Source organism: Pyrus communis, chromosome 6 (genome assembly GCF_041283825.1).
Source record: "Pyrus communis isolate YQ-2024b chromosome 6, ASM4128382v1, whole genome shotgun sequence".
Taxonomy (NCBI): Eukaryota; Viridiplantae; Streptophyta; class Magnoliopsida; order Rosales; family Rosaceae; genus Pyrus; species Pyrus communis.
The window spans coordinates 16,841,432-16,869,202 of NC_142570.1; the positions used below are offsets into that span (position 1 = coordinate 16,841,432).

Below are 27,771 nucleotides of genomic sequence, written 5' to 3' on the forward strand. Positions count from 1 at the left end.
TAGGAAGAAAAGTCAAGAGACCTTGATAAAAAATGACAAAGGAATAAGGTTTCAATTAATGAGAAAGAGAAATAAGGGATGACAAACTAGTTTATCCTATAGTATATCACATTATATATTCATAGGGGTAGATTTGGGGATGGTTATTGATCGGGAACTCTTATAACCATATCGAAAATCGTAACCAAATAATATTCACGGTTTTTCTCCATATTCGAAAAATATCCGAATTCTAATTCCAAATTAGTCCCATTCGAATGGTTACCCACAATTATCATATTTAACGGGTTGAATTGCTATCCCTACCTCTTCGGAAGTGGGTAATTGGATTTCAGCTATAAACTTTGAACTCGAAAATGTAGTGGGTCCATGCTACGTAAACAGCTTCAGTTTAGTTTTAAAAAGCACCTAAACAAAGAAAAGAAAATTCATGATGCAGTACAGATCAGGGATCCGGATCAATTGATGTCTATGCAAAGGCTAATTAATATATTAATCTGAGGATCCGATGAATGGTGTTTTTTATTTTTATTTTTATCGTTTTTATTTTATTTTTTTTATTTTTATTTTTAAATATGTATTACTTGTGGGGATCGTGCATGATTTATCTCAAAGCATGGTTCATGTGCACATTTATAATTCATTTCTCATATATGAATGTAGTACATAACAAATATGAACTCGCACTTATTAATTCCACCTAATATTTTATTTTATTTAGATAAAAAAATATCTCTAATCTATAAACAAATAAAATTGAATAAAATAAACTAACCTTTTTTTTATTTAATTTCAGCATAAATATTTAAGTACATAATTGATGCACAGATGCTTCATCTTAGCAAAACCCAGCAGTACTATGAATACTTTTACAATATTATTCAACTCCCTAACATACACTTTTACGAATATTACCACCTGTACATTTTATTAGGCAATTTGGTATCGCTAGCTGTTTCTTTGGTTGTGGTGAGGAAACCTCTTAAGAAGCAGGTCTAATCGTCGACCTTCCAAGAACAGTAACAGATAAAATTCAACACCAAGAACTTAATAAAAAGTAAGGCAGCAGACATGGTACTTTGTAACATGTAAGCACATTTGAATTTTGACTACTACTCTCTCCTCACTAGTACATTATTAATAAAGATTAACTGCATGCTTTGTATTTGATTAGTTGATAGTTGTGCTTAATTTTTCTCCCACCTCTAATGTGTTGATACCATTTACTTCCACATTACTGAAGCAATCCATACCAAAATCATGAATACCAAAGTCTTGGCAGTCCAAAAGCCATGTCCAATTGTCATCCCAATTAGATTGGAAGCCCATTCCATTATTCTCAGTGATATTGTAATTGATCCCTCCTTGATCAAGTTCTACTTGATTTTTGTCGTTCCACAATGCATCAATCCGAGGTGTTTCATCCATCCATAGGGTGTTCATTAACAATTTGTCGTTGCAAATGCTGTCTAACAACACTGATTCAGCGCCTGTTGAGGAGTTTTCAGTGGATGAGTTTATGTCCTCCGATCCTGATGAATTCACCATGCTTTGATCATTTTCTTGTGAATTGTGAAGACCATTTATATACTTATCAGCTGGCAAATTATTCTCATGATCACTATGATCATGGGAAGATGATGATGAGTTATTTTCCTTAATATTGGACGGCAACTCTTCTTCTTTGTGGAGGGGTTCATGCGTGACAGGATCAATTCCCATCCTAAGCAGCTTTTTCTTGATATGGGTGTTCCAATGATTCTTGATCTCATTATCTGTTCTCCCTGGTAATCTGCCTGCAATCTTGGACCACCTATATGTCCAAAACAAGCAGAAAACCATATATATATATATATATATATATATATATATATATTAATTAGTAAAACTTGTAATAATGATCATAAGCTTAATGCTTCTCATAAGTTATCAACTAATTAAATGTAGGATGCATGTAATAGCACTCGCTTAAACTTAAACCTATAAGCAAGCAAATGTTGAGGGGTATCTTACTCTTGAGCCTTGTGCATACAATATGATATGAAGAAGTTAAATTAATGCATACATCTCCATTTTATGAGAGCGTGATCAATAATATGGGTAGTAAATATGATATACGTAAAAAAACCCCTTCTAAACCAAGAAATTGAAGGTCATTTTCTTTAATGTGTCAATCTTAAGTTTTTGTTTTGTGGAACGCATTAATCCACAGCATTAATATTTTCAGCTTTATGGAGAAAAGAAAGTTTGAAACCAAGCTTGTAACTCAAGAAAGAAGAAAAAGAAGAAATGACGTCTTTTATAGTATATATAATAAAATTAAGATGAAGGGTGAAACAACCTTTTTCACCACCAAACACCATTCTTAATTAATAAAACCATTAACACATGTACGGATTCATGCTCCCAAACACAAATCTAATGCTGCATGATTGACATGTACATGTACATGAATCATGCACATAGAAACATGAATATTAGAGGGTGACCTATTTCCAAGACGAGCGTGGAGATCAATAACCAACTGTTCTTCAGCTTCAGTGAGGAGGCCTCTCTTCAAGTCGGGGCGGAGATAGTTCGTCCAACGGAGCCTGCAACTCTTACCACACCGGCAAAGGCCAGCGAGTTTAGGCACAGCTCTCCAGCAACACTGGCCATTGGTGAGAATAAAGCTGATGAGCTTCTTGTCCTCCTCGGCAGTCCATGGCCCTTTCTTTACCCCAAGTTTGTCACAACACGGTTGCCTTCCCATACCAACAAAGTACTTTGACTAGCTAGCAAGCACCAACAAAGTACTCAATTAGGCTCACCAACGCTACCAGTAAAAACCTTGAAGACCCAAAAGGTCTACCCCTACCTTTATATAAAGTCCTTAGTCCTCACCTTTGCCGGCCTCATGTCATGTCCAATAATATTCTAGAGAGAGAGAGAGATTTTAGGGTCCACCATTGGGTTGTGAAAGGGATGTCGGAACTACATTGTGCTAAGGTGTGTCTAGCTTCAGAAAATGGGTGATGGTGAAAGATTGGTGACCTAAAGGCACAGAGAGAGAGAGAGAGAGAGAGAGAGAGAGATTAGCTTACATGTAATAAGCATCCAAATATTTTCTTCCTATTTTCCTACACAAACCCACTGCGCTTTGATTGCACTCTTACTCAACCATTCCATCCCCATTTCGTCATCACCACGTTTACGTGTCCTTATCTTGATGGAGTATGATCCGGTGTTGCTCTTTTAAGTTTTAAGCCTAATTAATATTGCTTTACATTAACAACATGTAGCGCTTGATAAGTAGATGAATATTTAAGTTTGTTTTAATTTCTGATTTTGTTGATTAAGGGAAATTAAGCTCTCAGATGGGTTTCATTATGTCGACGAAATCATGTTTATTCACCTAATTAAATGTATGTGTATATTGTGTTGTGTCATCTCTTCTTCAAGTTGTTTCGTGACTTTGGCAAGTGGCTCAAGTTCAACAACACATAATGAGGCCCTAGCCGTTTCTATATATGTGCATGTTCATTGAACTGCCCAATTACAGAATTGCAGCACCTAGCATGGAAATCTCTAGAATTTCCTTGAATTTGGGTTGAATATCACTTAGTAGACTATGATATGGAGCAACGATTTGTCCCTCTTGAAAGCCCCAAAAGTTTAAATTAAAGAAAAACTGTAAATATTTGTATATGTGCATGAATTAATATAGTGTGTGTATATATACACACAAGATTGTATACACGTATATACAAAATTATTCTATAAATATATATGTGTATCTATGCAAATTTTTTATGTTGCAGTTAACTGCATTCTTTAAAAAATAAATATACTGTTGATATGTCGTCGGTTTAATCAGTCATTAATTAGTATTGCAAACTTATAGTTGATATGTGATATTTGTGATCGTCGATATTTTATCCACAAATTCTGTTAATTAGTATAGCATAGTTGTATATACGTGTATATGTAGAATATTTTTTGGTGAAGTAACTAATTAAGAAAACCATCAACAACCATATTGTCAATGATGCATTTGACTTTTTCTTTGTACGTACACATAAGATCAACCATGTGAGATCGGTACTCCCTTGCCATATCACACTTCTCACCGTGGTCTAAACTAGACATACTATCAACGCCGATGTACATTTAAGCTACTTACCATTATTAGGGAACTTTAACGAAAAGTTCCCGGTACTATTCAATTTAACGAAAAACCATATTTTTACTCTAAAAAATCAATCCTGGTATTATTCATTTTACCCTTTATTTTGTTCTTATCGTTAAAACTCAACATTTTCAAACATTTTTTCATTAGTTTTCCTCCATTTTACAATTTTTTACTAGTTTATAATATTATCTATATATTTCAATCCATAAACTGCATGCACTTGAAGCATTGGAAGTCCTCGTCACCGCTTGTTATAATCATCCAATTTCTAAACCTAGCTAATGTCGTTGATAAGTAAGCATGCATGCATGCATGTGTCATCCATTAACAAGCCCGTCCATATATGCGTGCAGATCTTAGTAAAACAGCTCACAACTCGCAAGAAATAGTTTACTACTTTCGCCACGGACCATATATGGAAAAGTGGTTGTTATACTATTGGTTGTTATACTAACACGTACTACTAAGTTCTATAAATGTACCACGTATGCTTAATTTGAGAATATTGTTCAATTATCAAATCCAAGTCTATGTGAACTCATTGTTTTAAGACTTGGTTATTTAACCACTTATGACACGCCCCCATCTCGATATAACCAAAAATCAGGATAAGCATATGCTAGCCGACACCCGAGGGTGACGAAGCCATTTTAAACATGCATACAAATCAAATATGTAATTAGAAAGAAATACGCCAATACAGAACCATGTTCAGGGTATACAACTAATAAAAAATAATGTTAAAGAATTATTATAAAAAGTACGAACAAAGGAGTGGGTCCTACACAGGGAAGAGTCGAAGATATCTATGCGGAAGTGTCCTTACGGGATCGCATGCCTCGATTTTAACTCCTGAAGGGGGCGCAAAACAAAGGGTGAGTGGACCAAAGTTTATAATACTAATACTAATAATAAGAAAATCATTTTCTTTCTAAACATACTAGCCCCCTGTTTTGAAAACACATATATAGTACTACATAGTAGGTTTTCTGAAAACTCTAGCATGCCAAAACATTCATAAAACATGCACATGTAAATCAGTGCTTAGTAATGGTAATATAGTCGCCCGAAGGCAAATCCGTAAAACCTCTGTAAATCACATCAATGATGTACTCAACTAGGGGTATCATAGTGGCCCGAAGGCATAACCATCACTCGAAGGTGAAGTTGTACGACACCGGGTTTCACCAGTGAAGAAATATAGGGTCCATCACCCGAGGTGAAGTTGTACGACTCTGGGTTACGCCAGAGAAGAAACATATTTGTATATGTAATGGGTCCATCACCCGAAGGTGAAGCTGTACAACTCTGGGTTACGCCAAAGAAGAAACATATACATATAACATAACACACCGACACTAGTCGTGGCTAGTGAAGTTGGGAGTATGTCATAAATATCCTCAACTGTGTCCTATGGCCATAAACATCTAAATATTCGGTTGTGCGTATGTGCTATATGATAACCCACTAGATAAGCACCGAAAACATATCTCATAATACTCATATCAAGTCCGGAGCTCAAAAGCTCAAAGCTTCATCTCATAAATCCATGATAATTCATATTTGTAAATCCTTAGAATTTCATATACGAAAATCCAATAATTCATAACCCTTACTAAAACGTAAATTCGATAAATCACAAATAGTGCATAAAACGTAAAATCATGAAATCATGTTTTTCGTGAATGCAAGCCTAATATTTTATAAAAATATACAAGTTGAGAAGGGGTCCACTCACAGTATTCTACTGCCTAGGGAGCCGCTTAGGAAGGATGGGTCACTTCCCACCGACGCACCTAAACACAAATAGAGGCCATTCAATAAAACTCTACTAAAACAACTGAAATTTAGAAAACAGACATCGGATTCAGATTCGGCACGTCGAAAAACCTAAGGAGGGACCTTAGGTTCCCTTACGCGCTACCATGGGGCGGCGGCCTGGAAGGCCATGTGCTGAGATGGGTCACTGAAAAATTCACCGCCAAAGGTACATGGGCTCCACCCGTATAGCTTGTGGGTCACCGGACCCAATGAAGAAGAAGGCCGGAGCTGGGAATTTTGGCTGGGAAACTTCCCTAGCTCCATTTTTGGGTCAAAACTTAACCATTTCCAGAGATATAAAAATCGAAGTGAAGCTAGGAAAGTAGGGAATCAATACATACCCATTGGGGCTTATGATATGGCCGAAGTTGGCAGGAAAACTGCTCAAAAGCTGCCGGATTCCTCGCCAAAAACTGGGAATTTTACTCTCGCTTTGTACATGCAATTCCGTCGTTCAAAACACCCAAACACAATAAAAAATAGACCATGAGAATTAGAGGAGAAGGTTTAGAATGTTTCCGAAGCTTACTTATGTCAGCATCAGCGAGAGGTTGCCGGAGATGATGAACAGCAACTCATCGTGAAGGGGAAGAAAGACCAGTGAGCTCAGGGCTCGTCCCATCGTTTCTGGTCGCATAAATGGCTAGTGGTGATAGGGTTAAATTATCACAATCTCGCCGAGGTAAGGTGGCTCGGGGATGAGAAAATACATAGATGAGAGGGAGAGAGTTTCCCAAAGAGAGAATAGAGAGAACAGAGGGAAATAGAGAGAGAGAGAAAGAGAGAGATAGAAAGTTCTAAAGAGAGAGGGAAGTCATTGGAAGAACACCCTAGAAATGGGGGGGAGGGGGGAAATTGCCACTGTAAACATGAAAATTCTGTAACTAATGAAACGAGAACACGTGTACAAAGTAGATTTGTATTGATGAATTTGTAGGTTACAATCTTTGTTTACAATTTTCCTCTGATTTAGTCTTCAAATTTGATGTAGATGTGTAGGTTGTTGATCCAAGGGTTGCGATGACTTGATCTCGGACGAACAATTGAATGATTGCTTCAAGTTTTGAGCTTGAAACAATGCGTGGATGATCTTTACCTTAGGTTTAGGGCAAAGATGATATTGATGCAAGATTTCGTTTATTCAAGGGTCTTCGCGACTTGATCTTGAAACGAACTTCGTTCCAAGTTTTGAGCTTGCAACAAAGTCTTGAAGGAATCGGCATAGGTGCTTGTTGATTCTTTAAGGAGTGCTTTGACTTTGGTCAATAGAAAGCTTTCGCTTGGGTTGTGCATTCTTCGAATTGAGCTTTGGCAGCGTATTAGTCTTCAAAGATTTGTGCAGAGGTTCTTCTCAATATAGATTTTTTTCGACCCTATACTTGTGGGAGGAACTTGTATTTATAGACTTCAAGCTTGCCTTTTGATGGATTTAGCTTTGATTTGTGTCTTGATTGGTCCATGGGATAATTTAGGCATATGTTGTGTCTTAATTTCAGCCACCTTTACTCCCTTGGCCGAATTATAGAGGCTTTATGGCCTATTTTGTGAATAGTCTTCAATTCTTGCTTGTTTTGTGAAGATGCATTCGGTTTTAAGCTCACTTTAGACCCTTTTGCCGAATTCAAGGGAGTTTTCTCCCTTGAGCTGAATTTTGGGAATGTTTTATACTTCCTTTGCTTGATTGCTACCTGATAGGAGCATATTTATGCGACTTAAATGGCTTGTTCTCGTACATTTACGTTATGTTTCTTTAGTTATTTTGGTACTTTAAGCTATTTTCGTGTGTTTGTAGGTCCAAAGGGCTAAAGGAGCAAAAAGATGCATTTTGGAGACTTTTGGAGCACTTTTGGGCTAAGGACGGATAGCTTATGCTTGAAGCCAAAGTGTTGGACGAAATTGAAGACCTAATTGGAGCCAAAGTGTTGGAACCTTGTTCTCTTTAGTTTTAGGACATTTAAACCTTTCCTAATCCCAATCATGCCATGCATAACACACATCCATTCTAACACATTGTCATTGCACATGCATTTCCTTCATTAGTTAACCCACATGCACTTATCACTTATCATCACCACATATCATATCACTTAACCACTTATCATATCATAACCACATATCATATCACTTATCACTTATCACTTAACATATCATCCACCTACTTCACCTACAACATCCACCTACTTCACCTACAACATCCACTTCACCTACAACATCCACTTCACCTACAACATCCACCTACTTCACCTACAACATCCACCTACTTCACCTACAACATCCACTTCACCTACAACATCCACCTACTTCACCTACAACATCCACCTACTTCACCTACAAATGACATAGCCATATGTTCCCTCCACTACTCCTATAAATACCCTTGCATTCATTCATTCATGGAACATCTCATTTTCATACACAACACACCACAAACACATCCCTTTCTCTCTTAGCCGTGAGTCTCCCTTAGAATCCAAACTCCATCTCTCCATTTCACACACCACAACTAACACAAACACTTCCCCTTAGAATCCAAAACCGTGAGTCCCCATTCCACCATTCCTCATCCATTTCCATAATTCCCCAAACCTCACCTTAGACCTTGTGCTACAACAACGAGGAAGATAAGAGGGCCTAAACGTTCATACAATTCACGTTTGAGTTGTTGGAATGTTTACGCGTTTCTTTGATTTCAATGTTTAAATTCAATTCTCTTTGTTTTGTAATATGAGGAATGGAAGAGAAGAGTGCCTAAACGTTCATACAATTCAAGTTTGAGTTGTTGGAATGTTTAGGTGTTTCTTTGATTTCAAAGTTATGAGGAACTAAACCCTTTTTGGCTAGGGGTGATTTCAATACCATGTTTATTTATGTGATATGAATTGATGAATTCCGGTTATGAACTCTTGATTCGTGAATGCAATTGGCTTAACTATTTGATGATTAACTTATTTGTGTTTGTTGATTGAGGGTCGACACTTAATTAGCATGCATGAATATGTGGCTAAAGTTTAAGGAGGTTTCACATAATCGTTACTAACTTATACTTGAAAGTAGTAAAGGTCGCTTGTCACGATCGCGTTAAGTTTAATTCTTAGCATGAGTAACATGATGTCATAGTTGCAAATGCTTTGTCAATGCTTATGGTTTTCATTATTCTTAATGATCTTCGATTGTATCTCTATTATGATGACATGTAGGGAACTTTTGAGAATGTTTTGGGTTGTCGAATGATGCCATCCAATCCAATAATATAAGGAAAATCTGAGGGTTAACTAGTGATGTCACGGTTAATTTGGGGCATTGTCGTTCATAATTCAATGAAGGAATAACTGGAAATTGATTCATATGCATAAATATCATGTGTAGAGAAAGAACCCTTAGCTAGCTTCCCATCCATTCATTTCCGTCAAATCCATATTTACAATTTGTTTTGTTTCCAAGTATTCATTTTAGTTTAAATTCGTCCAAATCCAATTCCCCCCTATTTCGTTGAAGTCTTAGTCTTAATCTTCCTTATTTTTAGTTTTGCTTTCTTCGAGCATTAAATAGTGTTTTATATTGTGTTTTTATGTTTTTAAGTCAATTTAGAAGGTTTTAGCAAGCCCTCCTAATCCCCGGTCTAGAACGATCCCTACTTGCACCTATACTACAATTTGACAAAAAGAGGGTTTAATTTGTGCGCGTATAAAACTCGCATCAAATTTTGGCGCCGTTGCCGGGGATTAGCAACTTTGCTAATCCCTTGGTTCTTTTCTTTTTTTTGGTTTAGTTGTTTTCGTTTTAGTTTCTAACTTAGTGTTGTTTTCTTTGTTTGTTGTTACTTTTGATATTTGATTTAGTTCTCTTTCTTTGATTTTAGGTACTAGAGAAGTAAGATATGGATTTTGCTAGCATTCAAGCTCAATTGGCAAATCTTACTTCTAAATTGTTGCCGTATGCCGAAAGGACCACAATGCAGAGTGTCCCTACATTTGGTGCTTCATATAGGCAAGGATTTCAAGCCAATCAATGTCCACAAAGAGATTGGAGGGATCATTCAAACTCTATATGGTGGGAAGATCAACAAGTTCAACGTGAAGCATATTGGCAACCATATGAGGAGTTCTATTCAAGACCTATGCAGCCACCACAACTTCATATGCAATATGCTCAATTAAATTCAAGTTCGCCAATAGATTATATTCAAATTCTTAATGAAATAAATTCTTTGGCGCAGGGGTCACAAAATCAAGCCAAGGAGGCTCAACAAGAAGCATATTGGCAACCATATGAGGAGTTCAATACAACACCTATGCAGCCACCACAACCTCCCCCACAACAATTCCAATCAAGTTCAAGTATGTCCATGGATAATGATAAAAATTTTCAATTACTAACCTCTTTGACGCAGGACGAACAAAATCAAGACAAGAAGTTGGGTAAATTGGACGAGCAATTTGGGCAGATTATGGAGTTCATGAAACAAATTCAAGAGCAAAGTGAACTTTCCAACTCAACTATTGAAAACTCGAAGGAAGATTTTGAAATCCATAATGCTATCACTTTGGGAAGTGCTATGGAGGTTGGAGCTGACCTAAAAATGTCCAAACATAGCCTAGAAGTGGATGAAGAGCTGCTAATTGAGGAGGAGGAAGAAGACATGCACACGGCAAAGGTAGAACAACCCTTGCCGCAGCCCCCTAAGCCCTCTAAACCACCCACCACCAGTAAGGACGTCCCAATTCCATGTTATTCTGATGTTATTCCACCCAATGTCCCTTTTCCTAGCAGGTTTTTGATTCCCAACCAAGAAGAGAGTAAAAAGGACATCGTGGAAGCCTTCCCAAAGGTGCAAAATGCTATTCAAATTCTTGGTGCAACACAGCAAGTTTTAGATGGTGTTGAATTCTTCAAAGGACTTTGTACACCAAGAAGAATGATTCAAGAGAAGGTAGTGGCTGGAGAAGATGTAGAAGGCATCAAAGAGGACATATTTGAAACCACAATTCCCAAGGAAGTTGGATTTTATGACACGGGACAAGTCATAACTTTCGAAGGGGTGTTTATTCTGGAGTTCATTTTGGAGCACACAGGTAAGCCGCCTCCCCGAATTTCAATTTTCTTTTATACTAACATGTGGTTAATGATTCAGGCACCCAATCTGGAATTTAAACTATTACCGGATCATTTCAAGTATCACCGCCCATTCAAAGATAAATTCCATGCCGTTTGATTTTATTTATGTAAAAAAAAAAAAAAAAAAAAAAAAAAAAAAAAAAACTTATTTTGAAAAACCCAAAAATATGTGTTTTTAGAGTCATTTGAGTCATTTTGGTGTTTGTTTGTGTCTTAGCGCTACTTGGGAGGCAACCCATGCATTCAACAAAGGAAGACTTAGAAAGCACTCCAAATCCAGATTCCTAAAAAACTCTTCTCTTTGTTGCTATTTCGTTTCTGCCTTGTTAGGTTGTTTAGTTGTTATTGTTTGTTTGTTTATTAATTGTGTGAGTCTATGATTGTAACATTGAGAAAATGTTTGATTTATTGATAGGCACTGCTAAACAAAGAAAGATGGTGCTTCACAAAGGGTGTTTGCTTGAGGCCCCACTACGTGGCTTTGATGCGAGATTTATACGCGCACAAATTAAACCCTCGTTTGACAATTGTAGTATAGTTATAAGTAGGGATCGTTCTTGGCCGGGGATTAGGAGGGATTGCTAATCTAATGAAAACTGACTCAAAGATGTAAAAATATACTTCAAAACACGTAAACAAAATCAAAAGACTCTAAGACTCAAAACAACTCAAAACAATAAAAAAGACTCAATTTAGACTCTAGGACTTGACTTGGACGAAAATAGAATTGGTTTTGACTCAAAAACACTCAAACTCACAATTAGGACAGATTTGACACAACTAAATAAAGGGGATTAGGTTTTTGACGAATTTAAAAGAAAAACAAGTAACTAAAAGACTTAAGTAAACTTTGGACGAATTTGGGGATATGGATGGGTGATTAGCTAGCTAGAGGGTCCTTCTCCACACATGACACACTTGCATACAAATTGATTTCCAGTTGCTTTTCGATAAACCATGAACCTCAACACCCTAGATTAACCGTGACATCACTAATTAACCCTCAAATTTTCCTTAAGTTATTGGATTGGATGACATCATACGACAACCCAAAGCATTCTTCAAAAGTCCCCTACATGACATCATAATAGAGATACAATCAAAGATCATTACGTTCATGACAAAGCACTTGTAACTATGACATCATGATACTCATGCTAGGAATTTACTTAACATGATTGTGAAAACAACCTTAACTACTTGTGAATATAAGTTTGTAACGATTATGTGAAACTCCCTTATATTCTAGCCCCAAATTCATGCATGCAAACTAAGTGTGCACCCTTAATCAACAAACAAGAATAAGTTATCCATCAAACGGTTAAGTAAATTGCATTCACAATTTATGAAATCACAACTGGAATTAATCAATTCATATTGCAAATATAATCATGGTTTCAAAGTCTCCCCTAGCTAAAACAAGTTTAGCTCCTCATGTTTACAACAAAACAAAGAGAATATAAATTAAACATTGAAAACAAAGATTGAATACACCTAGAAACGCTCCAACAATCCAAGCTTGAATAGCCAAAACGTCCAAGGCTTCTCCTCTCTTCTTTCTCCTTCTTTGTTGCGGCACAATAGCATAAGGTCTAGGGATAATTGGTTTGGGGGATGGAAGTGTGGAATGGAAAAATGGTGTTTGGATTATAAGGGGAGAGATGGGAAGCTCACGGCTAGGGAAGGGAGAATGTGTTTGTAATGTGTTGTGTATGAAAATGAGATGTTCTTTTTTGAATGAATGAATGCAAGGGTATTTATAGGAGTAGTGGAGGGAACATATGGCTATGTCATTTGTAGGTGAAGTAGGTGGATGTTGTAGGTGAAGTAGGTGGATGTTGTAGGTGAAGTAGGTGGATGTTGTAGGTGAAGTGGGTGGATGTTGTAGGTGAAGTAGGTGGATGTTGTAGGTGAAGTGGGTGGATGTTATGTTAAGTGATAAGTGATAAGTGATATGATATGTGGTTATGATATGATAAGTGGTTAAGTGGTGATGATAAGTGATAAGTGATTAAGTGATATGATATGTGGTGATGATAAGTGATAAGTGCATGTGGGTTAACTAATGAAGGAAATGCATGTGCAATGACAATGTGTTAGAATGGATGTGTGTTATGCATGGCATGATTGGGATTAGGAAAGGTTTAAATGTCCTAAAACTAAAGAGAACAAGGTTCCAACACTTTGGCTCCAATTAGGTCTTCAATTTCGTCCAACACTTTGGCTTCAAGCATAAGCTATCCGTCCTTAGCCCAAAAGTGCTCCAAAAGTCTCCAAAATGCATCTTTTTGCTCCTTTAGCCCTTTGGACCTACAAACACACGAAAATAGCTTAAAGTACTAAAATAACTAAAGAAACATAACGTAAATGCACGAGAACAAGCCATTTAAGTCGCATGAAAATGCTCCTATCAAATACCCCCACACTTATCTTTGCTAGTCCTCGAGCAAAACAAAACAAAAGAAACCAGAAACAAAACAAAACGAACAAGTAAAACACAACCTAAACCTTCCAACAAACGTCTCAGGGATTTCCAAAGCACATGACAAGTTAAAAATCATTATTCCCACAGATTTTAGCCATTTTTACACTTAAGTACATTCTTACTCATAGTCACCACATACTAGTTCACAATTAAGCATTTAAAACCATGTTTTGAATGTAGTAACATGCCTTAGAGAATTCCCTCAATTCCTTACTAGAATGCACTCTATTTTCACATAGATTTTCTGACTACACACCCTACACTAGTTATATGTGAGAAGATTGATGTAAACATGTAGACGAACACTCACATATGTTATAACAAGGAAAGCATTTTCTGAATTTACGATAACGACATGAATATGATCTCATGAATGGAATGCTACTACTTAGAATGAGAACCAGTGATTCCATAAGCTCATATCAATTCCAAACTCCACATTATTAAACACATAACGATCAAGATAGAAGTCAAAGGGGTGTAACGGGGCTAAAGGTGTTTGGCTAAAGAAGGTATATGGAAAACAAAGGTTCTCAAAGAAATAGCGAGCAAAGCATTTGAATTAACGTAGAAATCACTTTTGAATGAAAACTCAACTTTTGATCAAGGGGGAACAAGTTCTTTTTCCTTTCTTTCTTTTCTTTTTTGTTTTTCTTTTACATATATTTTTCACAATTTTTTTTTTTTTTTTTTTTTTTTTTTTTTCAAAACATACATAAACGCTTAAGAACAAAACATTCTCTCCCCCACACTCATTTTTTTTCTTTCATAATGTACTCAAAAGGAAATCATTTAAGTCATGCTCACTATCTTTTAAGAACAAGGGTACGGATGGTCCTAATCTAGGCTAGGTAAGGGTTGATGTGGTTAGCAAAGAAAATAGGTTAAACGAGGCTCAACGGGGTTAAGACTTACAATATATACGAAATATGGGAAGTAAGGCTATTTGGCTATGGTGGCAACTACACAACTTCATCTTGATATATGTTATGCAATCAATATCATGCTTTGAATGAAACGGATATAAGTTCTAGCATTTAGTTCTATCATGATACAATTGCATTCTAAGTAGCAACCAAGCAAGGAATAATGAGATCATGCAACAACTTTAGAAAACAAAGAATCACAGAAAATAACTCTCCAAAGAAAGTAATGGCTCGAGTCTCACAGGGTTGTAGCGTTTGTTTGAGTTCCTTCCTTCAAGCATGTTACAAAAACGAATTTTTCTTTTATGATTGCATGTGAAGTCATACATTATAACCATAACCAAACATATACCAAGAGTAAATCAAACTTTCATCCATGTTTATAATTCTCTTTAACAGTCATGCAATTACAAACCAAATCCTCATCATTGTGTTGGAAGGTACCCTAAGACACAAACACACAAAAACGACTCAAAACACTCTTTTTAGGTTTTTCAAAACATGTTTTTCAAATTTTTATGTGATTTTCGGATTTATAAAAACAAAACATACTAAAACACTCTAAAACATCTTAAAAACACCTTAAAACAGTAAGGAACAACCTTTAAAGTTATGGGCGATAAAATCCCACGAATTTGCATTAACAACATTAGTTACCCCCACACTTAAATCAAACATTGTCCTCAATGTTTTAAGCTTAAAATCATACAAAGCATAAGTAAACACACAAAAAGCATTTAAACATACTAAACATGGCAGAATGTAAATAACAAAGAGAAAAGTTTAGAGACGCAAATCTGGTTGTGGAATGTAAATTCCATCTTCTCCTTATTGATTTCATTGAGGCTTGATGTTGTTGATTCCACAGGGGCTCCTCCCATCGTTGATTTTCCTTTGTGCTACTCTTGAACTGGGCAGCAGGATTCTTTTGGTCTCCCCCGAAGGTCTGAGCTTACTCCTTTGGTCTGTTTCTTTGTTCAATCTTTCCAATTCGTATTGAAAAGGGTTGGAGGATAACTCAGCCTATGTTTGTCTCCACATGCTTCAATGTATCATTTTCACTTGCCTTACTCGCTCCTCTTTGCAGAAGTGGTCCCTTCTCTGGAAGTGTATCAACCGTTGAAGATGACTACTCGAGAGCAACGCTAGGTAAGCAATCAGGAATAGATTCCAGGCAGTTGGCTCCAGAATGGAAGACTGACTCCAAGTGCCGGCTGATTGCTTCTTTTACTTTGCCATGCGAGTAAGAACAAGGACAAAGAAAAAGACAGGGAAAGAGCATGATATGAGATACTTTTGCTTTTGACCTTGATGATATGAGATACCTTTGCTTTTGAAGAAGCGGTGAATGAATCAGCACATGTATTTGTTGTGCTGCTTCCTCCTGGGTCATATGTACTCCAGGCATCTGGTATCATCTTTGGGGAAGAAGAAAGAATTGAGTATTTCGAAAGGCTTTGCTGGGAGTGCGCCCTCAGAGGTGAGGGAGAGTTGGGCATTTTCTTCAGGTTTGCCCTGCCATAAAAGACGAAGGTCGACATATATAGAGATAATATCAAGTGGTGGTACTTTTTACCTTTGTCGACAAACGTTTTGATCCCGCAAATTTGGCTTTTTGAAATAATGGCGCCTCTTCGATCTCTGAACACGCCTCTTCGATTTCTGAGCAGGCGCCCCTTCGATTTCTGAACGACGCCCCTTCGCTTTCTGAACGACACGTGGTAGTGCAGATGTGGCTCCTTTTGACAAAGCTGCACGCGTCTTCTGAAAAGCTGAGAAAGCGTCGCCGAACTTTGCGCTTGTCGGCTAAAGATGTGTAGTTGCGATGATGGCCTCCACGTGTTGTCTGAAAAGAAGAACTCTTTTGACAAAGTTGAACACGTCTTCTGAAAAGCTGAGAAAGCGTCGCCTAAATTACGCCGGAAATTCCGGCTTTTTGAATCGGTGGACGCGTCGCCTTGGCTTCTTATTGAGGTATCGATCACCACCACAAACACACTCTGAAGATTTACCATTCTTGAAAATCGTCTCCGGCCCTTCGAAATTTAACTCCATCCACCCATTCTCTTTGAACACTTTTGAAAAAAAATGGCAAACTCATCGAACCTTAGCTTAGATTTGAGTCTCAGCAGCGATCCGGTTGCGCCCCGTCAAGGTAATGTATGGCGCCCTTCTTTTTTTTCTTCTAACGGTCCTCTTTCAGGTGAAGACTCTGTGATGCAGGACGCCACAACAGCTACAATAGTAGCTAGGAACCTCCTCACACCAAAAGATAGTAGGCTGCTGTCAGGACGGTCCGATGAGTTGGCCGTTCAAGAGTCCCTCGCACTTAGTGTTCAGTGTGCGAGTTCTGTGTCCAACATGGGCCAACGCCTGCTTGCCCGCTCCCGTCAGGTGGAATCATTGATGGCAGAGGTGGAAAGTCTCAAGCAGGAGATCCAGCAGCTGAAGTATGAGAATAGAAGTTTGCACGTGCTTGCAAACAACTATTCGACGGGCATGAAGAGGAAGCTTGATGAGCTGCAAGAGTCTGAAGGTCGGATTCACAGTGACCGTCAAAGGTTCTCGTCTTTCCTCCAGAGGCACCTTTTTCCTGGCTCATCCAGCGCTTGGCCAAGTATTGAGGCCTGGAATGCTCTATCTTCGATGCCTCCCGCTCCGATGCCTTCTGCTCCTATGCCTTCTGTTCCTACGCCTTCCGCTCCGATGCCTTCTGTTCCTACGCCTTCCGCTTCAAGAGTAAAGCCACGTAGTGGGGCCTCAAGCAAACACCCTTTGTGAAGCACCATCTTTCTTTGTTTAGCAGTGCCTATCAATAAATCAAACATTTTCTCAATGTTACAATCATAGACTCACACAATTAATAAACAAACAAACAATAACAACTAAACAACCTAACAAGGCAGAAACGAAATAGCAACAAAGAGAAGAGTTTTTTAGGAATCTGGATTTGGAGTGCTTTCTAAGTCTTCCTTTGTTGAATGCATGGGTTGCCTCCCAAGTAGCGCTAAGACACAAACAAACACCAAAATGACTCAAATGACTCTAAAAACACATATTTTTGGGTTTTTCAAAAGAAATTTTTTTTTTTTTTTTTTTTTTTTTTTTTTTACATAAATAAAATCAAACGGCATGGAATTTATCTTTGAATGGGCGGTGATACTTGAAATGATCCTGTAATAGTTTAAATTCCAGATTGGGTGCCTGAATCATTAACCACATGTTAGTATAAAAGAAAATTGAAATTCGGGGAGGCGGCTTACCTGTGTGCTCCAAAATGAACTCCAGAATAAACACCCCTTCGAAAGTTATGACTTGTCCTGTGTCATAAAATCCAACTTCCTTGGGAATTGTGGTTTCAAATATGTCCTCTTTGATGCCTTCTACATCTTTTCCAGCCACTACCTTCTCTTGAATCATTCTTCTTGGTGTACAAAGTCCTTTGAAGAATTCAACACCATCTAAAACTTGCTGTGTTGCACCAAGAATTTGAATAGCATTTTGCTCCTTTGGGAAGGCTTCCACGATGTCCTTTTTACTCTCTTCTTGGTTGGGAATCAAAAACCTGCTAGGAAAAGGGACATTGGGTGGAATAACATCAGAATAACATGGAATTGGGACGTCCTTACTGGTGGTGGGTGGTTTAGAGGGCTTAGGGGGCTGCGGCAAGGGTTGTTCTACCCTTGCCGTGTGCATGTCTTCTTTCTCCTCCTCAATTAACAGCTGTTCATCCACTTCTAGGCTATGTTTGGACATTTTTAGGTCAGCTCCAACCTCCATAGCACTTCCCAAAGTGATAGCATTATGGATTTCAAAATCTTCCTTCGAGTTTTCAATAGTTGAGTTGGAAAGTTCACTTTGCTCTTGAATTTGTTTCATGAACTCCATAATCTGCCCAAATTGCTCGTCCAATTTACCCAACTTCTTGTCTTGATTTTGTTCGTCCTGCGTCAAAGAGGTTAGTAATTGAAAATTTTTATCATTATCCATGGACATACTTGAACTTGATTGGAATTGTTGTGGGGGAGGTTGTGGTGGCTGCATAGGTGTTGTATTGAAGTCCTCATATGGTCGCCAATATGCTTCTTGTTGAGCCTCCTTGGCTTGATTTTGTGACCCCTGCGCCAAAGAATTTATTTCATTAAGAATTTGAATATAATCTATTGGCGAATTTGAATTTAATTGAGCATATTGCATATGAAGTTGTGGTGGCTGCATAGGTCTTGAATAGAACTCCTCATATGGTTGCCAATATGCTTCACGTTGAACTTGTTGATCTTCCCACCATATAGAGTTTGAATGATCCCTCCAATTTCTTTGTGGACATTGATTGGCTTGAAATCCTTGCCTATATGAAGCACCAAATGTAGGGACACTCTGCATTGTGGTCCTTTCGGCATACGGCAACAATTTAGAAGTAAGATTTGCCAATTGAGCTTGAATGCTAGCAAAATCCATATCTTACTTCTCTAGTACCTAAAATCAAAGAGAGAGAACTAAATCAAATATCAAAAGTAACAACAAACAAAGAAAACAACACTAAGTTAGAAACTAAAACGAAAACAACTAAACCAAAAAAAAGAAAAGAACCAAGGGATTAGCAAAGTTGCTAATCCCCGGCAACGGCGCCAAAATTTGATGCGAGATTTATACGCGCACAAATTAAACCCTCGTTTGACAATTGTAGTATAGTTATAAGTAGGGATCGTTCTTGGCCGGGGATTAGGAGGGATTGCTAATCTAATGAAAACTGACTCAAAGATGTAAAAATATACTTCAAAACACGTAAACAAAATCAAAAGACTCTAAGACTCAAAACAACTCAAAACAATAAAAAAGACTCAATTTAGACTCTAGGACTTGACTTGGACGAAAATAGAATTGGTTTTGACTCAAAAACACTCAAACTCACAATTAGGACAGATTTGACACAACTAAATAAAGGGGATTAGGTTTTTGACGAATTTAAAAGAAAAACAAGTAACTAAAAGACTTAAGTAAACTTTGGACGAATTTGGGGATATGGATGGGTGATTAGCTAGCTAGAGGGTCCTTCTCCACACATGACACACTTGCATACAAATTGATTTCCAGTTGCTTTTCGATAAACCATGAACCTCAACACCCTAGATTAACCGTGACATCACTAATTAACCCTCAGATTTTCCTTAAGTTATTGGATTGGATGACATCATACGACAACCCAAATCATTCTTCAAAAGTCCCCTACATGACATCATAATAGAGATACAATCAAAGATCATTACGTTCTATGAAAATCATAAGTATTGACAAAGCACTTGTAACTATGACATCATGATACTCATGCTAGGAATTTACTTAACATGATTGTGAAAACAACCTTAACTACTTGTGAATATAAGTTTGTAACGATTATGTGAAACTCCCTTATATTCTAGCCCCAAATTCATGCATGCAAACTAAGTGTGCACCCTTAATCAACAAACAAGAATAAGTTATCCATCAAACGGTTAAGTAAATTGCATTCACAATTTATGAAATCACAACTGGAATTAATCAATTCATATTGCAAATATAATCATGGTTTCAAAGTCTCCCCTAGCTAAAACAAGTTTAGCTCCTCATGTTTACAACAAAACAAAGAGAATATAAATTAAACATTGAAAACAAAGATTGAATACACCTAGAAACGCTCCAACAATCCAAGCTTGAATAGCCAAAACGTCCAAGGCTTCTCCTCTCTTCTTTCTCCTTCTTTGTTGCGGCACAATAGCATAAGGTCTAGGGATAATTGGTTTGGGGGATGGAAGTGTGGAATGGAAAAATGGTGTTTGGATTATAAGGGGAGAGATGGGAAGCTCACGGCTAGGGAAGGGAGAATGTGTTTGTAATGTGTTGTGTATGAAAATGAGATGTTCTTTTTTGAATGAATGAATGCAAGGGTATTTATAGGAGTAGTGGAGGGAACATATGGCTATGTCATTTGTAGGTGAAGTAGGTGGATGTTGTAGGTGAAGTAGGTGGATGTTGTAGGTGAAGTAGGTGGATGTTGTAGGTGAAGTGGGTGGATGTTGTAGGTGAAGTAGGTGGATGTTGTAGGTGAAGTGGGTGGATGTTATGTTAAGTGATAAGTGATAAGTGATATGATATGTGGTTATGATATGATAAGTGGTTAAGTGGTGATGATAAGTGATAAGTGATTAAGTGATATGATATGTGGTGATGATAAGTGATAAGTGCATGTGGGTTAACTAATGAAGGAAATGCATGTGCAATGACAATGTGTTAGAATGGATGTGTGTTATGCATGGCATGATTGGGATTAGGAAAGGTTTAAATGTCCTAAAACTAAAGAGAACAAGGTTCCAACACTTTGGCTCCAATTAGGTCTTCAATTTCGTCCAACACTTTGGCTTCAAGCATAAGCTATCCGTCCTTAGCCCAAAAGTGCTCCAAAAGTCTCCAAAATGCATCTTTTTGCTCCTTTAGCCCTTTGGACCTACAAACACACGAAAATAGCTTAAAGTACTAAAATAACTAAAGAAACATAACGTAAATGCACGAGAACAAGCCATTTAAGTCGCATGAAAATGCTCCTATCAGGCTTTACTCTTGAAGCGGAAGGCGTAGGAACAGAAGGCATAGGAGCAGAAGGCATCGGAGCGGGAGGCATCGAAGATAGAGCATTCCAGGCCTCAATACTTGGCCAAGCGCTGGATGAGCCAGGAAAAAGGTGCTTCTGGAGGAAAGACGAGAACCTTTGACGGTCACTGTGAATCCGACCTTCAGACTCTTGCAGCTCATCAAGCTTCCTCTTCATGCCCGTCGAATAGTTGTTTGCAAGCACGTGCAAACTTCTATTCTCATACTTCAGCTGCTGGATCTCCTGCTTGAGACTTTTCACCTCTGCCATCAATGATTCCACCTGACGGGAGCGGGCAAGCAGGCGTTGGCCCATGTTGGACACAGAACTCGCACACTGAACACTAAGTGTGAGGGACTCTTGAACGGCCAACTCATCGGACCGTCCTGACAGCAGCCTACTATCTTTTGGTGTGAGGAGGTTCCTAGCTACTATTGTAGCTGTTGTGGCGTCCTGCATCACAGAGTCTTCACCTGAAAGAGGACCGTTAGAAGATAAGAAAGAAGGGCGCCATACGTTACCTTGACGCGGCGCGCCCGTATCACTGCTAAGGCTCAATTCCAAGCTAAGGTTCGATGAGTTTGCCATTTTTCAAAAGTGTTCAAAGAGAAGGGATGGAGTTAAATTTCAAAGGGCCGGAGTCAATTTTCAAGAATGGGAAATCTTCAGAGTGTGTTTGTTGTGGTGATCGATAGCTCAATAAAAAAGCCAAGGCGACGCGTCCACCAATTCAAAAAGCCAGAATTTCCGGCGTAATTTAGGCGACGCTTTCTCGGCTTTTCAGAAGGCGCGTTCAACTTTGTCAAAAGATTTCTTCTTTTCAGACAACACGTGGAGGCCATCATCGCAACTACACATCTTTAGCCGACAAGCGCAAAGTTCGGCGACGCTTTCTCAGCTTTTCAGAAGACGCGTGCAGCTTTGTCAAAAGGAGCCGCATCTGCACTACCACGTGTCGTTCAGAAAGCGAAGGGGCGTCGTTCAGAAAGCGAAGGGGCGTCGTTCAGAAATCGAAGGGGCGCCTGCTCAGAAATCGAAGAGGCGTGTTCAGAGATCGAAGAGGCGCCATTATTTCAAAAAGCCGGATTTGCGGGATCAAAACGTTTGTCGACAAAGGTAAAAAGTACCACCACTTGATATTATCTCTATATATGTCGACCTTCGTCTTTTATGGCAGGGCAAACCTGAAGAAAATGCCCAACTCTCCCTCACCTCTGAGGGCGCACTCCCAGCAAAGCCTTTCGAAATACTCAATTCTTTCTTCTTCCCCAAAGATGATACCAGATGCCTGGAGTACATATGACCCAGGAGGAAGCAGCACAACAAATACATGTGCTGATTCATTCACCGCTTCTTCAAAAGCAAAGGTATCTCATATCATCAAGGTCAAAAGCAAAAGTATCTCATATCATGCTCTTTCCCTGTCTTTTTCTTTGTCCTTGTTCTTACTCGCATGGCAAAGTAAAAGAAGCAATCAGCCGGCACTTGGAGTCAGTCTTCCGATCTGGAGCCAACTGCCTGGAATCTATTCCTGATTGCTTACCTAGCGTTGCTCTCGAGTAGTCATCTTCAACGGTTGATACACTTCCGGAGAAGGGACCACTTCTGCAAAGGGGAGCGAGTAAGGCAAGTGAAAATGATACATTGAAGCATGTGGAGACAAACATAGGCTGAGTTATCCTCCAACCCTTTTCAATACGAATTGGAAAGATTGAACAAAGAAACAGACCAAAGGAGTAAGCTCAGACCTTCGGGGGAGACCAAAAGAATCCTGCTGCCCAGTTCAAGAGTAGCACAAAGGAAAATCAACGATGGGAGGAGCCCCTGTGGAATCAACAACATCAAGCCTCAATGAAATCAACAAGGAGAAGATGGAATTTACATTCCACAACCAGATTTGCGTCTCTAAACTCTTCTCTTTGTTATTTACATTCTGCCATGTTTAGTATGTTTAAATGCTTTTTGTGTGTTTACTTATGCTTTGTATGATTTTTAAGCTTAAAACATTGAGGACAATGTTTGATTTAAGTGTGGGGGTAACTAATGTTGTTAATGCAAATTCGTGGGATTTTATCGCCCATAACTTTAAAGGTTGTTCCTTACTGTTTTAAGGTGTTTTTAAGATGTTTTAGAGTGTTTTAGTATGTTTTGTTTTTATAAATCCGAAAATCACATAAAAATTTGAAAAACATGTTTTGAAAAACCTAAAAAGAGTGTTTTGAGTCGTTTTTGTGTGTTTGTGTCTTAGGGTACCTTCCAACACAATGATGAGGATTTGGTTTGTAATTGCATGACTGTTAAAGAGAATTATAAACATGGATGAAAGTTTGATTTACTCTTGGTATATGTTTGGTTATGGTTATAATGTATGACTTCACATGCAATCATAAAAGAAAAATTCGTTTTTGTAACATGCTTGAAGGAAGGAACTCAACCAAACGCTACAACCCTGTGAGACTCGAGCCATTACTTTCTTTGGAGAGTTATTTTCTGTGATTCTTTGTTTTCTAAAGTTGTTGCATGATCTCATTATTCCTTGCTTGGTTGCTACTTAGAATGCAATTGTATCATGATAGAACTAAATGCTAGAACTTATATCCGTTTCATTCAAAGCATGTTATTGATTTGCATAACCCATATTCAAGAAGAAGTTGTGTAGTGACCACCACCATAGCCAAATAGCCTTACTTCCCATACTTCGTATATGTTGTAAGTTTTAACCCCGTTGAGCCTCGTTTTGCCTTTATTCCTTGTTTACCCACATCAACCCTTACCTAGCTTAGAGTAGGACTTTCCTATACCCTTGTTCTTAAAGTTTAGTGAGCATGACTTAAATGAATTCCTTTTGAGTTACATTATGCAAGAAAATGAGTGTGGGGGAGTAAAAGTTTGTTCTTACGTTTATATGTATGTTTTGAGATTTAAAAGAAAAAGAAGAAAAGAAAAAAAAAAAAAAAAAAAAAAAAAAAAAAAAAAAAAAAAAAAAAAAAAAGGAGTGAAAATAAGTAAGAATGAACTCACGAGCGTTGATGGTTGAAGAAAAGGTCCAAAAAGTTGAATATGGCCCTAAGTTTTGTGTGATTTTCCCTTGGGTGTTCAAAGTTGACTTCTGCGTTCTTAAGGGAATTCTAAGTGCCTAATTCAATACTTTGCTCACTATTGCTTTAAGAATGTTTGTTTATCCTTCACCTTTCATTGTTAGCCAATACCCTAGCCCCGTTACTACCCTTTGACTTCTATATTGAGTGTTATGTATTTCAATTGTGGAGTTTGAACTTGGTATGAGCTTATGGTGTCACTGGTTCTCGCGTCTAAGTAGTAACATTCCATTCATGAGATCATATCTAAACATGCTTATTAACTCCAGAAAATGCTTTCCTTATTATAACATATGTGAGTGTTCGTCTACATGTTTACATCAATCTTCTCACATATACCTAGTGTAGGGTGTGTAGTCAGAAAATCTGTGTGAAAAACGAGAGTACATCTAGTAAGAAATTGAGGGAATTCTCTAAAGGCATGTTACTACATTTGAAATGTGTTTTAATTGCTTAATTGTGAACTAGTATGTGGTGACTATGATTAAGAATGTACTTAAGTGTAAAGATGGCTCAAATCTGTGAGAATAATGATTTTTAACTTGTCATGTGCATTGGAAGTCCCTGATACGATTGTTGGAAGGTGTAGGTTGTGTTTTGTTCTTTTTGTTTTGTTTTTCTGTTTTGCTCGAGGACTAGCAAAAGCTAAGTGTGGGGGTATTTGATAGGAGCATATTTATGCGACTTAAATGGCTTGTTCTCGTACATTTACGTTATGTTTCTTTAGTTATTTTGGTACTTTAAGCTATTTTCGTGTGTTTGTAGGTCCAAAGGGCTAAAGGAGCAAAAAGATGCATTTTGGAGACTTTTGGAGCACTTTTGGGCTAAGGACGGATAGCTTATGCTTGAAGCCAAAGTGTTGGACGAAATTGAAGACCTAATTGGAGCCAAAGTGTTGGAACCTTGTTCTCTTTAGTTTTAGGACATTTAAACCTTTCCTAATCCCAATCATGCCATGCATAACACACATCCATTCTAACACATTGTCATTGCACATGCATTTCCTTCATTAGTTAACCCACATGCACTTATCACTTATCATCACCACATATCATATCACTTAACCACTTATCATATCATAACCACATATCATATCACTTATCACTTATCACTTAACATATCATCCACCTACTTCACCTACAACATCCACCTACTTCACCTACAACATCCACTTCACCTACAACATCCACTTCACCTACAACATCCACCTACTTCACCTACAACATCCACCTACTTCACCTACAACATCCACTTCACCTACAACATCCACCTACTTCACCTACAACATCCACCTACTTCACCTACAAATGACATAGCCATATGTTCCCTCCACTACTCCTATAAATACCCTTGCATTCATTCATTCATGGAACATCTCATTTTCATACACAACACACCACAAACACATCCCTTTCTCTCTTAGCCGTGAGTCTCCCTTAGAATCCAAACTCCATCTCTCCATTTCACACACCACAACTAACACAAACACTTCCCCTTAGAATCCAAAACCGTGAGTCCCCATTCCACCATTCCTCATCCATTTCCATAATTCCCCAAACCTCACCTTAGACCTTGTGCTACAACAACGAGGAAGATAAGAGGGCCTAAACGTTCATACAATTCACGTTTGAGTTGTTGGAATGTTTACGCGTTTCTTTGATTTCAATGTTTAAATTCAATTCTCTTTGTTTTGTAATATGAGGAATGGAAGAGAAGAGTGCCTAAACGTTCATACAATTCAAGTTTGAGTTGTTGGAATGTTTAGGTGTTTCTTTGATTTCAAAGTTATGAGGAACTAAACCCTTTTTGGCTAGGGGTGATTTCAATACCATGTTTATTTATGTGATATGAATTGATGAATTCCGGTTATGAACTCTTGATTCGTGAATGCAATTGGCTTAACTATTTGATGATTAACTTATTTGTGTTTGTTGATTGAGGGTCGACACTTAATTAGCATGCATGAATATGTGGCTAAAGTTTAAGGAGGTTTCACATAATCGTTACTAACTTATACTTGAAAGTAGTAAAGGTCGCTTGTCACGATCGCGTTAAGTTTAATTCTTAGCATGAGTAACATGATGTCATAGTTGCAAATGCTTTGTCAATGCTTATGGTTTTCATTATTCTTAATGATCTTCGATTGTATCTCTATTATGATGACATGTAGGGAACTTTTGAGAATGTTTTGGGTTGTCGAATGATGCCATCCAATCCAATAATATAAGGAAAATCTGAGGGTTAACTAGTGATGTCACGGTTAATTTGGGGCATTGTCGTTCATAATTCAATGAAGGAATAACTGGAAATTGATTCATATGCATAAATATCATGTGTAGAGAAAGAACCCTTAGCTAGCTTCCCATCCATTCATTTCCGTCAAATCCATATTTACAATTTGTTTTGTTTCCAAGTATTCATTTTAGTTTAAATTCGTCCAAATCCAATTCCCCCCTATTTCGTTGAAGTCTTAGTCTTAATCTTCCTTATTTTTAGTTTTGCTTTCTTCGATCATTAAATAGTGTTTTATATTGTGTTTTTATGTTTTTAAGTCAATTTAGAAGGTTTTAGCAAGCCCTCCTAATCCCCGGTCTAGAACGATCCCTACTTGCACCTATACTACAATTTGACAAAAAGAGGGTTTAATTTGTGCGCGTATAAAACTCGCATCACTACCACATGTCATTGATGACTTGTCTGTTTGTGATGAGTCATATGCCACGTGGAGCTTTGTGATGCATTTTTATGCAATGAAATTTACATGTCTACAGCCATTTGTCACTCAAAGAGTGGCCCAAGATAGAGAAATGTCTCTGATAGTGAAATTACCAAAATGCCCTTTACGTTCGTATGTCCGTAAAATCTTTATTGTAGCTCCAAAGTCGATTCTACTTGCGTCCACATGTTTGTAATGATGGGTACTATAAGGATACACCAAGGAAACGAATCTTACGTGACACGACATGTCGGTAAACAAAAGTCAACGTTTTTGTCTCGAAGGGAATTTTCATAAATTCACTCATTAAAAATATAAAAACCGTAATATTTGGAGATGGATCGTTGCAACTTATATGTTTTAGTTGCTGCAATCTGATGGAAAATAATAGCCGAGCATCTAATACCAACTTAGTTGATTTAGAATTAACATAGCAAAAACCGTGCAAAGTTAATTAATCCAAAAATTCAAATTTCATTGTTTCTTAGAAAACAAAATATTTGTCAATTCCTTTTATCTCAATTAAATGCCTCAAATATTTTCGATTTGGCTAATATTTTGGAAGAATGATTTATGAGGAGCAATTTGAAAAATAGACCGTTCGGATCATTCAATTAATCTCCATTTTTAGGAAAAAATAGAGATCATTTTCTTTAAAAGCTTCCTCTATATATATGTGTGTGGAATATGGATGTCTATGAAAACATGTGATTCAATAGCTTGACCTTATGATTTAAGGGTTACGTTTTAATATTTAACATTTAGCTATAGATTGCGGGTAGTTAATTATCCGATCTATTGCTCCTTGACTTAT

General features: G+C 37.7%; 1 protein-coding gene across 1 annotated transcript; it reads right to left on the bottom strand.

Moving 5' to 3' along the window:
* Positions 1-1,027: 1,027 nt before the first annotated feature.
* Positions 1,028-2,856, bottom strand: LOC137711640 (MYB-like transcription factor ODO1). Its single transcript, XM_068450894.2, has 2 exons — positions 2,490-2,856; positions 1,028-1,813 (listed from the first exon to the last, which is right to left on the bottom strand). Exons 1-2 carry the CDS (start codon positions 2,750-2,752, stop codon positions 1,171-1,173), a joined length of 906 nt encoding a protein of 301 aa, XP_068306995.2. The 5' UTR covers positions 2,753-2,856; the 3' UTR covers positions 1,028-1,170.
* Positions 2,857-27,771: the final 24,915 nt, after the last annotated feature.